The sequence below is a fragment of the Natator depressus genome, chromosome 2 (genome assembly GCF_965152275.1).
Source record: "Natator depressus isolate rNatDep1 chromosome 2, rNatDep2.hap1, whole genome shotgun sequence".
Taxonomy (NCBI): domain Eukaryota; kingdom Metazoa; phylum Chordata; order Testudines; family Cheloniidae; genus Natator; species Natator depressus.
This window is the reverse complement of record NC_134235.1, coordinates 24,371,185-24,387,821: the sequence shown is the minus strand read 5'-3', so window position 1 is coordinate 24,387,821 and position 16,637 is coordinate 24,371,185. Positions and strand designations below refer to the sequence as shown.

General features: G+C 45.0%; 1 protein-coding gene across 2 annotated transcripts in view; it reads left to right on the top strand.

The window, feature by feature from the left end:
- Nucleotides 1–6,632: 6,632 nt before the first annotated feature.
- Nucleotides 6,633–16,637, top strand: part of DEPTOR (DEP domain containing MTOR interacting protein) — a 118,409-nt gene continuing 108,404 nt past the window's right edge. Inside the window, exons 1-2 of one of the 2 annotated variants that reach the window (XM_074943904.1) lie at nt 6,633–6,842; nt 7,377–7,472. In XM_074943904.1, the coding sequence (XP_074800005.1) occupies nt 7,387–7,472 (86 nt within the window). In that variant the 5' untranslated portion in view covers nt 6,633–6,842; nt 7,377–7,386. Of the gene's footprint in view, nt 6,843–7,376; nt 7,473–8,864; nt 8,964–16,637 lie in introns of those variants that run through there. The other variant, XM_074943905.1, reaches the window with a different exon arrangement.

The window sequence follows — 16,637 nt, the reverse complement described above, 5'->3', positions numbered from 1 at the left end:
AAGTGTAGAAGATCTTTTTATACACACAAAGCATGAAAAAATACCTCCCCCCACCCCACTCTCCTGCTGGTAATAGCTTATCTAAAGTGATCACTCTCCTTACAATGTGTATGATAATCAAGTTGGGCCATTTCCAGCACAAATCCAGGTTTTCTCACCCCCCCACCACACACACACAAACCCACTCTCCTGCTGGTAAGTGGGTTTGTGGGGGGGGGGCGGGGGAGAAAACCTGGATTTGTGCTGGAAATGGCCCAACTTGATTATTAATTCAAATAGTGCAAAATTCTCAAATGTTCTAAGGAGGGCCTTACCAAATTCAGTCCATTTTGGTCAATTTCACGGTCATAGGATTTAAAAAATCATAAATTTCTTGATTTCAGATATTTAAATGTGAAATTTCATGGTGGTGTAACTGTAAGGGTCCTGACCCAAAAGGGAGTTGCGTGGAGGTGGTTGCAAGGTTATTGTAGGGGGTGGTCTTAGTACTGCCTCCCTTACTCCTGAGCTGCTGTTGGAGGTGGCACTGCCTTCAGAGCTGGGCAACCAGAGAGCGGCAGCTGCTGGCCAGGAGCCCAGCTCTGAAGGCAGTGCCCTGCCAACAGCAGCGCAGAAGTAAGGGTGGCATGGTAGTCTATCACCATCCTTACTTCCACGCTGCTGCTGGCAGGGTGCTGCTTCAGAGCTGGGTTCCTAGCCAGCAGCCACTGGTCTCCGGCCACCCACTTCTAAAGGGAGTGCAGAAGTAAGGGTGGCAATACCACGACTCCCCCCCCCAATAATATTGTGACCCTCCCCCAACACACAGAGGTGGATTAAGGTTTCCTGGGGCTGTGGGCCAGAGCAAGCGGGAGGCCCACCCCATCCCTTCTGCCTGGGGCCCTGCCCCCATTCCCCACTTCTGTTTGCACCCCTGCCCAGTCCCACCCCTTTCTGCCCTTTCCCCAGGGCCTGTCCCTGTTTCTCCCAGGGTGCCCCCCTTTCCACCACCCCCACTGCAGCCCCACCACTCCTTTTGCTCCTTTCTGCCTCCCCCAACTATGGGCCCAAGACCAGAGATGCTTTGTCCCCATGCCATGGCTCCAGGGCTGCAGTGGGGAATAAGAGCTCCTCCAGTCCCAGGCCAGCAGTGGAGGTCTGCATGACAGGACTTCCTCTGCCACTCCCCCACGCTTCTGTGGGGGTCCAGGGTTGGGGTGCTGGGGCTTCTCCCGCCCGGCACTTCTGTCAGAGAGCAGGTCAGGCACAGGGGCTTGCTCTGGTGGGGATGGGCGCCTCTGGGGAGGAGGTGGGGCTGCCCCCAACCGGCTTCTGCTGCGGAGGGGGTCTAGGGCTGTTGGGGGGGGGCTTCCCTCATCCCACAGCTGCAAATGGGGTCAGAGGCCACTGGGGAAGGGGGGGGCTTCCCCTATTCTGTGGCTGCTGCCAGGGACGGAGGCCACTGGCGAGGGGTTTCCGCCGCCCAGCACTGCTGCTGCAGAGCAGGGTCAGGACGCAGGGGCTTCCCCCGCCCTGGCAGCCGGGGCCCCTCAGCGTATGCCCCATCTGCCCAGTGGCTAATCCACTACTGCCCCTGCAATATCCTTTTGGGTCGGGACCTCCAGTTTGAGAAACATTGGTCTCTCCCGTGAAATCTGTATACTGTAGGGTAAAAGTACACAAGACCACATTTCACAAGGAAGGCCAGATTTCATGGTCCATGACGTGTTTTTCACGGCTGTGAATTTGGTAGGGCCCTAGGTCTAAGGCATCTTCCCCCATATTTAACAGACTGCTTTCTGATGTTTCTGTTGACTTCCTTGACTTTCTGGATTTGGGAGATCATTTAATGCAGAGTGGTATGAAGACATGAGTGGAAGAAACAAGTGGCATAATTGGCAGATCAAAGGGAGAGTGGAAAAGTTTGGACACAGTTGTTTGAAGGCAAGGCTGAGTAGTAATTTAAACTTGGTCTATGGGTAAGGGGAGTCCAGTGGAATGCTTCAAAGAGCAAAGTAACCATCTTATAAACAGGCCAGGAATATGTGGCTGCTGCATTTTGGATGGACAGAGGGGTAAAAATATGAATATCAGGAAAACGAGTGATGAGGAGGTCACAGTAGTCAAGATAATCAACATGGCATGGACTAGTGTGTCATTCATCAACATGGGAAGGAGTTTGTTTTGTAATAAAATGTCAGATACCAGCAGTCACTTCAGAAAATGTCCGCAAAACATGATTTTTACATGATATATTATGTCTGAGTCACATTATTAATTAGAAATAATTTACTATAAGGTTAGAATAGGTTTCTATAATGTTGCTTCATTAAAAATCCTTTACCTTGATCAGTGAATATAGACTGGATTAACCAGATTGGTTAATTTTTGCACACTTAAAGGTGTAGCTTTCTTCTTCATTGGAAAAGCTTTCCATCTACTTTGCAAAGCAGTCAATAGCACTGAAATCATATTTATGGCATACTGAGTTTTAAGAAGTTGTCTCTATCAGGTTTATCCCCACTAAACCATTATTTTTTCTAATCTATTAATAGATTAAACACATTTTTCCTGTCGGTTAATCTACCTAATGATATTCACAACAATATAAACACTCTGTGAAGCATGCAGTCATGTTAATATGAAAATAGCATGTAATCAGCTGACAATCTGCCTCTAAAAGTTCAAGAGCATCCGTATAAAACATACAGAGTCTATATCTGTGTATGTGTATTTCTATGTCCTGCAATTTTGGATCCGCATGTAGTATTTTGCCACTTTTCTGAAATTAATCACCACTTGCAGCCTGTGAGAAAATTAAGTATCATATAATACTAACTAATTGGTAATATAAAAAGAAGTACATGCCTTGCTAATATACATAATTGTCTGTTTTACGGATAACACTCATCGCTACACAGCTAAGGATCAAACTATCTTTCCTGTCAAAGCTCTATTTCAATCAGAGCTCAGATACTATTATGGTGATGGGTGAAGTATAAGAATTTAAATAAATAAGACCCCAATTCTAACTTTGCAAAAGGTAGAACAAATCGGCACAAGATTTAAACTGTCATCTGCTATTGATGAACTTTGCAAGAATTTTGATCTTATACAGTATATTTTAGAGATAGGGAAGTTTAAAATAAGCAGTTTCTCTGTTTGAAAGTTTCTTAACTTTTCCTGTGGTTTGTCACATGTCTCAAACAGCTTAGCCTAGAAACCTGATGTGTTCCATTCTTTTAATTACATAAGCACTGATGTGTCTGACTAGTTTGGACTTGTTTAGTGGGAAAACTATATTGTCTTAACAATGTTTTGAAGGTTACAACAAATGAACACCAATAAATGCAATCTGTCCAAGGGAAAAGGTATTATATTTAGTATGAAATGAGGGGAGAGTTGGCAATACCTGGCCAGACCCCTGGCACTTGAAAAATTAGCCAGCTATGAGACAACAATAGGTGACTGTATTCTTTGCAAATAAGTGTGTGTGTGTGTGTATGTAAAATAAATATATATAAAAAATCAAAAATATACTTAATTTTTATCTGTGCTAAAATAAAAGTAAAGCTGAAAAGCCACAAATCTGGTTTATATTTTTCTATCTCCCTCGATGAGGGAGGAACCAGGTATTTTAAAATCTGAGGTCCACATAATACTTGCTCTCGTGGAAAAAAGAGGAGAGGAAAAACTAAAATGGTTTAAAATCCCTCACCCTATTTATCTGATGCCTTTTCTCTCTAAAGAGCTCCCCCATCCTTTCCATTAAATAATCAATACCTTAATGGTTTGTTCTGTCATTGTCCTTATGTAGTTCTAGTCATCCAGTCAGGGAAAGAGAAACAATATTATGTGACTCACATGACTAATCACATAGCAGAAATGACAAATACATGAATATTTGTAACCATCTCTTTGTGAGAAAGTCACAGACTAACAAATGTTTGCAAAAAGGTCTTCCTTGAACAGTATTTAAAACAGGTTGCTCTACTTATCACACCATTCCCATCCATTGCACTTTCTGCCACAGTGCCACCCGTAGATCTCCACCTGTTCTATGTGCCTGAAACATGTCTTCATCACTCTGAGCTTTCCCCAAGACAGAGTGTATGTATGGTTTCAGAGTAACAGCCGTGTTAGTCTGTATTCGCAAAAAGAAAAGCAGTACTTGTGGCACCTCAGAGACTAACCAATTTATGTATGCTCACTCATGCCAACCCCGAGAGCTGATGGTGAAAGCAGAGTGCAAAGCAGTATCCACTACTGCCTGTGTGAAAATAACCCCCTTCTTTGATAGGTGATACTCAAGTTCTTATTCACAAAGTTTGCTTCTTAATTAGTGTTCTGAGTTCCTCATTTGCATGACGAAGCTAGTTCGTTAATCCCAGAGTCACAATTTACCTGCTTAAACATTTACCCTTTTAGAAATGATACAAATGCATAATACTGGAATATATATTTAGTGGGAAGCACTCTAACATGATACCCTCAGACCTTTCCCATCCATGCAGTAATGTTCTATAAATAGTGTAAGAAACTTCAATTTCAACATGTGTAACAAGTGATAAATTGGATGTCAGGTGTACCCTCACAAAAATGCAACTCCATAATCTTTAGATAATTCTGAACAGAAAATGACATTCTCCTAGATTTCTAAGTTAAAAAAAAAAAGTCAGCCAAATTCACACTTTATACAGAAATGCTCTGTAATTTAAACTATGTAACATTCTTTTGAAATATGCTTTAGCTCAACCACAAGATATGGTTTTGATGTAGGAATTACTGGCTGAAATTCTTTGTTATGCAGGAGGTCAGACTAGATGATCAAAATGGTTCACTGTGGCCTTAAAGTCTATGAATTCATGAAAATGTAAGAAACCAAAATATACACTGGCCAGTTCATCCTCCTGAAGTGGGCTGGAATAAAAAGGAATATCATCATGTAACTAAAGAGCATTCAAAATTTGTATAGAGTATTTACATACGAAGCAGTGTCAGGCTTGGTGAAATTCCCAAAGTCATGTCTCCCTCTGGAGCAGGGACACTACTGGTTGAGTGTAGGGTTGCCAGCCGTCTGGTTTTCGACTGGGACGCCTGTTTGAAAACGGACCCTGGCGGCTCCGGTCAGCAGCAGTTAAAAGTCCAGTTGGCGGCGCAGCGGGGCTAAGAGAGGCTCCCTGCCTGCCCTGGCTCTGCACAGCTCCCTGGAAGTGGCCGGCACGTCTGGCCCCTAGGCGCCGGGACAACCAGAAAAGCTCAGTGTGCTGCCCCTCCCCCCAACGCCGGCTCTGCAGTTCCCATTGGCTGGGAACCACGGCCAATGGGAGCTACGTGGGTGACGCCTGCAGGCATGGGCAGCACACACAGTGCAGAGCCACCTGGCCATGCCTCTGCCTAGGGACCGGACATGCCGACCGCTTCTGGGAGCAGCGTGGAGCCAGGGCAGCCAGGTAGCCTGCCTTAGCCCCCTGCACCACCGACTGGGAGCCGCCTGAGGTAAGCGCCACCCAGCCGGAGCCTGCACCCCAAACCCTCTGCTCCAGGTCAGAACCTCATCTCTCATCCAAACTCCCTCCCAGAGCCCGCAGCCCCTTCTGCACTCCAAACCCCTTGGCCCCAGCCCCACCCCAGAGCCTGCACCCCCAGCTGGAGCCCTCACCACCTCCCAACCCACAGCCCAGTGAAAATGAGTGTGTGAGAGAGCGAGCGACAGAGTGGGGGGGCAGGACAGAGTGGGGGGCGCAGGGGCAGGGCAAGGGTGTTCCTTTTTGTGCAATTAGAAAGTTGGCAACCCTAGGTGAGTGGGGTGAAAGCAGATTCTGCAAGATGCACTATAGGTGCACTTGAAATCTGTCTCCCATGTGGGAAGTTTCTGGGTTTTTTTCTGCACTTGTTGGAATTTAGCACCCCCTTTTGACTGGGTATGCAAAGAACTGGGAGTGGGGAGCTGTTTCTGATGAATACCCTACGTAGAGTTTGCCTAACAGGTGACCAGGAATACAAAGTGCTAGAGATAAGGGGCAGTTCAAATTATAGGCTGGAGTGCTTTGAATTTGGACTTAGATTCCTCTTTGCAACTACCCAAGGATAGCTGCCAAGGTACATTCTGTGCAACCTGAGAGGCATTGTACTTCGGCCAGGAACCAGGTACTGCAGCAGACTAGCACAATTCTGCACACTTGGCTGGGTTTCTGCTTTCTAGTGCTCCCCCACTAAAGACCCCTATACTGAGCAAGAGAAAGAGCCCCAGAAGGAAAAGTCTAGGGTGATTTAGGAGGAGGATCACACTGGGAGCTCTGCACTCACTACAAGGGGTCAAGGCAAAATTAGAGGAGTAGGGCAGGGAATTTGGTTCTAAAGGATGTCTATTTATTCTTCTCTCTTTTCCCCTCCCTCCTCCCCACCCCCCTTATTTTTAGTTGCTGTAGACAAAGAAATGCAGGAAGGGAAAACTCTGTATGGAGAGTGAGGACAGGAACAGCTGGAGTTTTCCTTGCAAGAGGGTGGGGTGCAGGGGAGGGTGTGTTAGCTGTATCCTGAGTCCTCAGAGCACCTCTCCTGTTGCTCGGTAGCTTAGGCTGCACTCTGCCGTCTCAAAGGTCGCTTGTGATAAACATAGGGTCTCCCCCCTCCGCCCTCAAACCTTGTCTGCTACGACGTTCGCTGTGACATTCAGTCTTTTCCATGCTGGAGGAAGTAGTTGTGAGCAATGTGATAGACAGAGGGGGACGCTGCTGTCTTGGCTGGACCTGCTGCTGCAACCACGTGTCTCTCTCTCTCGCTGGCTGTGACACAGTAGCAAGGAAATTGGTGGGATCTTTCTTTATCTCCACAAAGGAAAGGTGACCTGCACAATCAAGGTAAGCGAAAGTGAGGCATGGATCTTCTGTTAGGAACCAGCAGACGGGGAAGTCAGTCTCTCAGAAAGGCTTTTTGCAAAGGGCAGCTGAGCAGAAAGCGTGTGTCCTTTGAGCTGTCAAAAATAAATTGTATGCAGGAATTTAAAAGCGCAGCTCTTCTCTTTTGAGAAGCCAGACAAGTAGCCATGCAACGATGTGCTGCAAAATAAAAATCACCCTTGCAGCTTTGCAGCGCTGGGAAACGCAATCAAAGTAACCGATCGATGGGACTTAATTAAAACGGAGCAGACCCTGCAGGAGACTAGAACTGGACTGAAATGTTCCCTTTGTGCGATGCAGATTAAGGATATGTTTAGTTACTGGGTTTGCAGGGAAGGAAGGGGATTTTAATAAGGTTGGGGGGGGGAGGCTGGGATGTATTTATGTTGTCATTTAACCTAGCCTAGTTGTCATTTAACGAGCATATTAAACCAGCCCAGTCATCCAGTGCTGAGAGCAGCAGCCTCCCTTAGCCCTCTTGTATGTCCCTGGCAGGCTGGCCGCGATGGAGGAGGACATGGGCAGCATGCAGCAGAAGGCTGCTGAGCTGGAGCACATGGCCGAAGTCTTGCTCACTGGGGAGCAGTTACGGTAGGAGATGGCTCCTTCCTCCCGCACAGGCATTACTACAGACTCTAAAAGGGGAAACTCCTTTGCTCCTGTACTTAAGGAAATTGCTGTTAAACGGCCAGCTAAAGGGCCAGGTTTTTTTTTTACTTCACAGTGGTGTAAATCTGGATTAACTCCGTTTAAATCAATGGCTCAAATTTTGTTCTCGGTTGCACAGGTGCAACCCTGTAGGGTCTGATTCTGGTTTCCCACTGGTGTGAAGCAGAAGTAGCTCCACTGATGTCAATGGTGTGAACCTGATGTAAGTGATAGCAGAATCAGAACTGCAACCTCTGTGAATTTGTGTGCCTCACCCTCTCAAAACCCAAATTATCCGTGCACACACATCTCTTCCAGACCTGCTAAAGCACACACGTTTGGGAAATGAAGGGTTTTTGTGTGTGCTTCAATTAGACTCTTAAAAACTCCTGCTTTCAGCCTGTCACAGCTGCTGTGCTCTGCTGTTTCCGCTAGGAATTGGGCTATATGTAAATAGTATTGCAGGCCTGACTGGGATAATGAGTTATATCATCCTTGCAATATTTACTGAGACTGCTACAGTCCAGGGGCAGCTTTCTATTCTGCTTAGGGACTTCTAATTTGGTCATAGCTGTACTATCTGAGGACTCAGGGGAAGATGACAGCAGGTCAGCAAAGAGGTTTTAAAAGGCAAAACCAGAAGAGGAATAATTAAAAAATAGATTTTAATAGATTTCTGGTCCAGCTCTTCAAATATGATTGGCACTATAAAAATGATTAAGTTAGGTGGATAGAATAAACCTCTAATAAGATCCAGGTTTTTTTAGTCTCTTAGATCCAAAGTCTTTCTGCATTATTCCAACACAGTCTTTTTTTATTAAGGTTTTTTTACTTTTGAATCTGTTGACCAAATTCCTATGCATTACACAGAGCAATAAAGAAGAAAATTTAAAGCCTCCAAATTCTCACTGTTAACATAACTTGTGATTGAGGAAATATAGAAGATTGTATGATAGTGGTATAATCAGAAAGAGGTAATAGCAGTGTTTGCCAGAAGTTTTCTTAAATTATTTGCTGAAAATTTGAAAATGCTGGTTTAACATTTTTCATTCATAATTTTGAAAATGTTGCTTGATCTGGGAGCTGTTAAGATGGGAACCAAAGTTTCTTGATTTCATCTCAATAGAAGTCAAATATTCAGACTAACAAAGTTACATATTTTAAAATACAAACTGATCTTAATAGTATGTGCCATTGGCAGTTAAACTAAGAAAATAATTAGTGCTAAAGCAGAACGTTTAGGAATCCTCTTCAGTTTTAAAATGCTAGTGCAGAAGACATTTTCATAGCTAGTAGGTTTTTTTTTTTTTAGGTTACTTATGCTGGCCAGATTCTCAGCTGGTTTAAATTGGTGTAGTTCCCGAGTCAGTGAAGCAGTGCTGATTTGCATCAGATGACGATCAGGCCCTTGGTTTTGGTTCTTATTCTAAACTGGTATGTATAAATTTTCTTAGCAATTAGCTTAGGAATCTTAGCTTCAGCTGTTGGGTCCAAGTTTTTAAAGGTACGTTAAAGTGCTTAAAGAGGTCAGTGCTTAAAGAGACAGATAGGCAATAGGCTCCGTTGAAAATGCCACTAGGCACCCCTCTGCACCTAAATAGTCTAAAAATCTGACCCTTGGAGACTCACCTCACCACTGCTGCAGAAGTTGTAGTGGGGTCAGCCACCTCCCATGCACCCATTATGGCCAGGAGTGCTGCTGTGGTGCCCTTGCCAATAGGGTTGCCAACTTTCTACTCACACAAAACCGAACACCCTTGCTCTGCCCCCGCTCACTCCATCCCCCCCCTCCTTCTGTTACTCACTCTCCCCACCCTCACTCACTTGCTCATTTTCACTGGGCTGGCTCAGGGGGCTGGGGTGTGGGAGGGGGTGTGGGCTTCAGCTGGGGGTGTGGGCTCTGGGATGGGGCCAGAAATGAGGCATTCAGAGTGCGAGAGGGAGCTCCAGGCTGAGGCAGTGGGTTGGGATGCAAGAGAGGTGAGGGCTCCTGCTGGGGGTACAGGCTGTGGGCTGGGGGTGCAGGTTCTGGGGTGTGGCCAGAAATGAGGGGTTCAGGGTGCGGGAGGAGGCTCCAGGCTGGGATAAGGAGTTGGGGTGCAGGGGGTTGGGTGCTCTGGCTGGGGGTACAGGCTCTGAGGTGGGGCCGGGGATGAGGGGTTTGGGATGCAGGAGGGGGCTCCAGAATGGGGGGTGGAGCTGAGGTGTTCGGAGTGTGGGAGGGGGCTCTGGGTTGAGGCAGGGGGTTGGGGTGTGGGAGAGGGTACGGGCTGTGGGTGCAGATTCCAGGGTGTGGGCAGAAATGAGGGGTTCAAGGTGTGGGAGGGGGCTCTGGGATGGGGCAGGGGGTTGGGGTGCAGGGGGGGTGAGGGCTCTAGCGGGGGTGCGGTCTTTGGGGTGGGGCTGGGGATAAGGGGTTTGGGGTGCAGGAGGGTGCTCTTGGATGGGATCAACAGGTTCAGAGAGTGGGAGGTGGGATCAGGGCTGGGGCAGAGGGTTGGGGGGGGGGCTAAGGGGTGCACACTCCAGGCGGCGCTTACCCCAGGCGGCTCCCGGAAGCAGCGGCATGTCCCTCCTACGGCCAGGCCAGGCCCCCTCTGCAGGCACCACCCCCGCAGCTCTCATTAGCTGTGGTTCCCAGCCAGTGGGAGCTGCGGGGGCGGCGCTTGGGGACTTTACACACTGCTCCTGCCCCGGCTGCCCCTATGTGTAGAAGCTGGAGTGGGGACATGCTGCTTTTTCCTGGGAGCCGCGCAGCACCGAGGCTAGCAGGGAGCCTGCCAGCCCTGCTGTGCGGCGCTGCCAACCAGATAGTCAACAGCCCGGTCAGTGGTGCTGACCGGAGCCCCAGAATCTCTTTTCGACCGGGTGTTCCAGACAAAAACTGGACACCTGGTCACCCTACCTGCCAATGATTTTCCCCTCAAAGGGCTTCTTAAATAAACACTGCACAGGCTTTTGTTGTCCATTCACCACCATTTCTCAGGGGTCCAAGTTTATTTACATAAATAATGCTCCAAAATAAAACTCAGTCCCAAGACACAGTCCACCGGTTTTACCTTCTTGTCATGTCACTCCGGGGCTTTTCCTCCCTTTCGTGTCTGTAGGGAAACCCCACAATACAGGTCTTTCTGCAAAAGCCTGCTTACTCCCAGCATGCTCCAGTTCACGCTACTACTCCCAGGCCTTCCTGCCTGGGGCCATTCTTGCTTTGGTAGGCCACTCCCAGGCCAAAGCCTCGGGTTTCTGGCTCTGGATTCCAAGCCCCCAGATATCAGGGTCTTCCCTCCAGAAGCCTTTCTGACTTCCTGCAGATTCCTGAACTTCCCTCCTGCTGACTTGAGGTCCTTTTGCTCCCTGCAGCATCTGGATGAGGCTCATTCTGTAATCAGGGCTGGCTTACCCGCAGGTTCTCCAGTCCATGGGGCAAGCCATCCTGCTGTAGTAATAATATGTTACTTATTTTTACATGATGCTGTCCAGAGAAAATAAAGACAGTCTGTACCCCTATAAATCAATGGGGATCCACATGGATGGAAGGATCCACTCTTGTGAATCTGATTGCAGGATTGGGGCCTAGGTTTATCTCTGAATTTGTATCCCCCTCTGATACAGATATTTGTGTCTTATTTTTTCACTGTTTAGAATCTTCTGGGCAACAGAATAGGTTTGTTAGCTGCACATTTTGTTTCAGAAAATAAGGGCCTCTAATATATGGTAGCAAACGGGGTCGTAGACAAGTTTTGGCCAATGGTATATTTGTGGTTTCCTTTTCTTTTCCCATCTAAGAGAAGTATATAAATATTAATGCTAAATAAATAACTTGCCTGATTGACTCAAAGAGGAAGATATTACAATAAAGGTATTATAGGTGCGTATAGGACAGACAAACTGATGCTAGAAAATTACTATACACACATATTCTGAAGAAATATACTGTACTCAGTTCTTACTGATGCTTACAAATGTTACGTAAGACCTTAAAGGGGATGATTTAGTGACTGGTGATTATGTGGGTAAATGTGTATGAGTAAGTGCCACATACTTCAGGATGACTGCCAACGTTCCCTTTAATTTTTCCCATTCATGTGCGGAATTAATTTTGCTATGTGCACCAATATGCAGATGACATGTGGCAGGGGTGGGGCTTGAGGGGCTTGGAGTGTGGAAGGGGGCAGGACGCCACCAAGGGCCGTGCACTTAACTCCTCCAACCCCGGAGCGCCTCTCCTCACTGCAGCAGCTCTGGGGCTGGAGGAGTTAAGTGTACGGCCCTTGATGGTGTCCTGCATGGCCGCACAGGTGTGCACCTTAGCAGGCATTTAGATGACTGCATACCTCAGGTGTGGAATCATAGAATCATAGAATATCAGGGTTGGAAGGGACCCCAGAAGGTCATCTAGTCCAACCCCCTGCTCGAAGCAGGACCAATTCCCAGTTAAATCATCAATTCCCAGTTAAATCATCTGGGAATAATAAAGAAGAATAAAGGAAAACACAAGAGGGGTACAGGGTTATGCAAAAAAAAAAAACCCTATGAAAATTAGGTGTTTATAATAATACTCTCGTATTATTTGTAAACCAAATCAGTGTGTGTGACTTAATTCACATACTTGAAATAACTTCATTAAAAATTCTTTGTGGATGTGTAAGGTGATGGTGGGTCATGCTACATACCTTTATTAGCTATAATAATAAATGTTTAGGACTCAATAGTCCCTTCTACTTTTAGAAGTAGTGGATATCTAAGTAAATCTCTAACTAAATTACTGCTGCAAGAATGCATGACCAATGGGAGCATAGGTTCTGAAGAAACCATGATCTCAGTTGGAAGGAGACCCAGAGGAGCAGTTCAGAGGGTCCAGCCTTCTACAGGACTGGGGTTTAGAAGCTACAAACCTGCCTCCTCACTATGGTCCCAATGCATCTCCGGGTAGGCAGCTATCTGAAGTGTATGTCACTGGATTTCCTAGCAAGATGGATTTCTCTGGGGGAGGTTATCATAGCCTTTGCTAGTTATAGTTTGGACAGTATTCGTCAGGTTTAAAGAAATTTAATAATCAGAATATATAGTTGTATTAATATGTATAATATGATTGAAGTCAATGGGAGTTTTGCCTGCATAAGAACTTCAGGATCTGGCCCTAAATTATTTATGTCCCAATAGGTGTCAATGAAACATGTTAATTTCAACATTGTTTTGAGAAGGGATTAGGTTGTCGTGGTTGCTGTGAGTTTTTTGTTTCCAACAGTATAGCTATCCTCATGTAGAGAATTTTGAATCGTAACTTAGTTTACAAATTACCTTTCCTCTGGCAACAAAAAACTGCTTCAATAGCTGGGTCCTTTATGTTAGTAAACGTGTTCTGGAGTCTTAAACTGCTCTCTGGCTGCATGCATGCTCTCTCTGACAAGTCACACCTGTCTGCTATCTTGCCCTTCTGCACAGGATGAGTTCAATAATGGTTTACCACTGCCAAATCCCTGACAGGTAGTCTTTTTCCAGTCCACAGGCCCCTTGTTTTCTCATGCTTCGTGTCGTTAGTGTCCATGGGCCATAGTCAGCCCACAGAGTAATGGGAAACATTAGAATATCTGAACCCACACCTATCTGGTTGCTTACTAAAATTTGACTATGATCTAGAATAGTAAACTCTGGAGTAGGTGTGACTTCAATAACATTTAATCACTTTCCTTCTATGATATTGTGGTGACCTAAATCTTTATATTCCTCTTATTTATAAGCTCTTGAGCTGTCTTGAAGCCACTGTCTCTAGAGCCAGGACACTATTTCAGCTTTTGAGCAAGCATGTATGCAACATGGTAGAGAAAAGGGCAACATTTAGTTTGTGGCATAAATATTCATCATGAAGGAGGTATGTGTATTTCCCCCCTTTTCAAGTTCTAAAATAGGGGGCCAGGAAAGCTTTTTTCCAACAGCATTCCAAAGCCCAGTAGCTGCATTAAAGGGTTTTTCGCCTTCCTTTAACACATTGAGAATTGGCCATTACTAGAGGCAGAATATGTTAGATTCATCTGTTGGTTCACCTGAGGTGTCTCTCCCCTGCAGACTTCCTAAGACCGCTAGGAGGTGGGGAAGAAGATTTCCATCCTTTGAACCTTCTACAGTGTGTGGGACAGGGTGCTCTAGTGTTAGCTACCCAATTAAATCATATTATGGATTTTATTTTTTTCTTTCCAAAAACCCAATGAAATTCCATCAAAGCATTGCCTTGAAAGCATTAAGGGTTCAAAGTGGAGCACTCCACGATCAGGGAATCTATTCCATTACACAGTCTTAATCATAATCAACATATATTTCACAGGTATTACTATACTCATTTTTTCGTACAGACTCTGAGGCGTCTCACCCTGTTACATGCTTCATTGTTGTACACGTATACTAATTTTAGTAGCGTTATGGTTCCATATATCTTTATTGATGTATGGCTTGATTTTGAAAGGTCCTGGGGATCTGCAGCTCTCATTGACTTAAGTGGAATTTATGGATGTTCGGCACTTCTGTAGATCAAGCTATTAGACCTTTAATATGCTAAGACATGTGTTTTTAATAATTACAGCCACCATTTAGAAAACAATTTCCTTTCAGTCAACACAGTTACAGGAAGCTACATGTATGTAGCAAGACTGTTAAAATGCACGTATATGTATTTATATTTTGTTTGAGAAATATCCTATGATCAGGGAATTGAAGAGCAAGTAATAATCATGCCCAATGCACTGAGGGCAGAATTAACACTGCTCAGGCAGCCTGGCTTTTCCATTTCTTGTATGCTGGGCTCTTTACGCATTCTCCCACTGCAGTGTTTTTGGTGTGGGCAGTTTGCAGAGGTAGGCATGTGACACGTTATCATTACCTTATTGGTATTGTGGTGGTGCCCAGAAGCCCCAATCACAGACCAGGACCCCATTGTGTTCGGTGCTGCACAAACGCAGAACAAAAAATGGTCCATACTCACCTTGTCTGCAACACAGATCTCATCCCGTATGTCAGCTAGCTGTCCTGCTGGACAATTGATGGCAGCTGCAAGTGTAATTGAAAAAGAGAGTGTTCCTAGGGAACTGAGGTCAGATTCTGCCTGGACTCCAGCCCCTCTTTGTTCACTGATTGCAGACCCATCTTTACCCTATGGAAACAGACACGCAAGGCCTAAGTAGGTGGGAATCTGAAACTGCAGAGAGTGGGGGCTCCCAGGTTTAGCACTTCAGAGGTTGTCTCATAGGTACCAGGATCGGTGGGGAGCTCTGTGCGCAACGCTCTGACAGGAACTTCCTCTCCCTGTTCCCCCTTTCACATCACTGGAGCTGGAGACCATGGTAGAGTTTTTTTTGAATGGATGAGGTGAGGAGAACACCATGAAACTAGGAAGGAGGTGGATTGGCCTCCACTCCTGGATTAGCTGAAAGTTGTCAGGAACTAGTCTGGGCATTTCCTCCTCTTGGTACAAATATCCTGGTCTCTGTAGACCCCAGTTTGTTCTGGAGTGCGAAGCCCAAGAACTTTGAATGTATAATTATGCATTTCAATAAACACTATTGTGGGGAAGACTGAGTTGTTGGAGAGCTGATACAGGAAGTGGGAGGGCCAAGGTTAAGAGGCAACAGCAAGCCAGGATTAGTTCATGTGGTGGTTTCAAGAAGTGTACCTGAGCTTCCAGGAATTGTACACTCTATATAATAGCCCCCTAGAAGATTAAATGCCAAAAAAGCCTACATAAATGTAACATTAGCTTGCAATGTTAATAATGTCAGGAAATGCAAAAGTTAAGATCTCTACAGAAATACTAACTTCCATATGTGCACTACCTTTTATTCAGATTTTTCTTTGTAAACAAGAATACACAATATTAAAACTATGCATTTAGGCTTTTAAATAGTGTGTGTACTACAAAGTAAACATGATCTAGATTGCATTCCTAGTTATATCTGTGTAACCACGTTTACTTCAATATGTACTGGACAACGTAGCCAAGATTATTTTGCTTTAGGGACCTTAATTTTTGCATTATTTTAAAGCTCTCCAAAAACTGTAACTCTGTAATCCTACCATTGTTTTTATGTAATTTATTTTTTTGTATATATTACTCTTTAAATATTTAGCTTCTTTCAAGGCCTCTGCAATTTTCTTTAAATTTAAATATTAATCAAATTAATGAATACTTAAAATAAAGTCAAGTTTTGCTCCTAACTTGGGTGGGAAAGGGTTTGAACTGTGTATTGAAATCCCATATTTTCCCAAGCCCTTAAGGATAAATATCTGCAGCATGACTATGCTTATGTTGCTGCACAGTAGCAGTGGCCGCAGCCAAGTGAAACTGAATTTAGATCTAAAGAAAAATAAAATATTTTAATCTAGACATCCTACGCTTCCAGAAAAGTACTATTGTGTGATATTATGGGTATAATAATATGCAATCATGCTCCTTCATTTCTGGGAAACTCTGAAACAAGAGGAATGAGATGCATGGAAACAAAGGGGAAGGGGAAAGATGACACACAGACACAGAGGTTGTCAGCAGGGAGAAACATAGGAAATCCAAGGAGATTTGAGAATAAAGAAAGATATTACTATCCAACTGTGGAAAGAGAGAGATGTATGTAAAATTAGAAAGATTTGGGGTAGGAAAAGAGATGGCAACCCAGAGAGGAGAGAAGTGCTGCTGGTGTTTGTATTGGTAACTGACATAACCTAGATACCTCTTACCCTCCAATAGTTGGGAACTCAGCACTGAAAGAGTGAGTGGAGGAGGGAAAGCAAGGAAATGAAATTAGCCCTGTTCAATAAAGAGAGAAATCTCATAAATTTAGAGCAGGGAACAGGTTACAGTTAAAATCTGCCTCACCAGAAACTCTACACAAATACACAATCAAAGAGTTGTGATCCACAGTTTGGCTTTCCGTAATATTAAGCAAAGTTGTAATAGTTGAATGAATATATGAAAGTAGCTGCATTAAAGGTGCAAGAGTCTTATTTACGAGACAAATCCTCTCTCCCCCACACCATACTGGACTGGCTGAGCTCGGTGAATCCACCATTTGGTAGGCAGGGTTAGAGTAATGACTGCAAAGCAGCTCTGAGGCTTCAGTC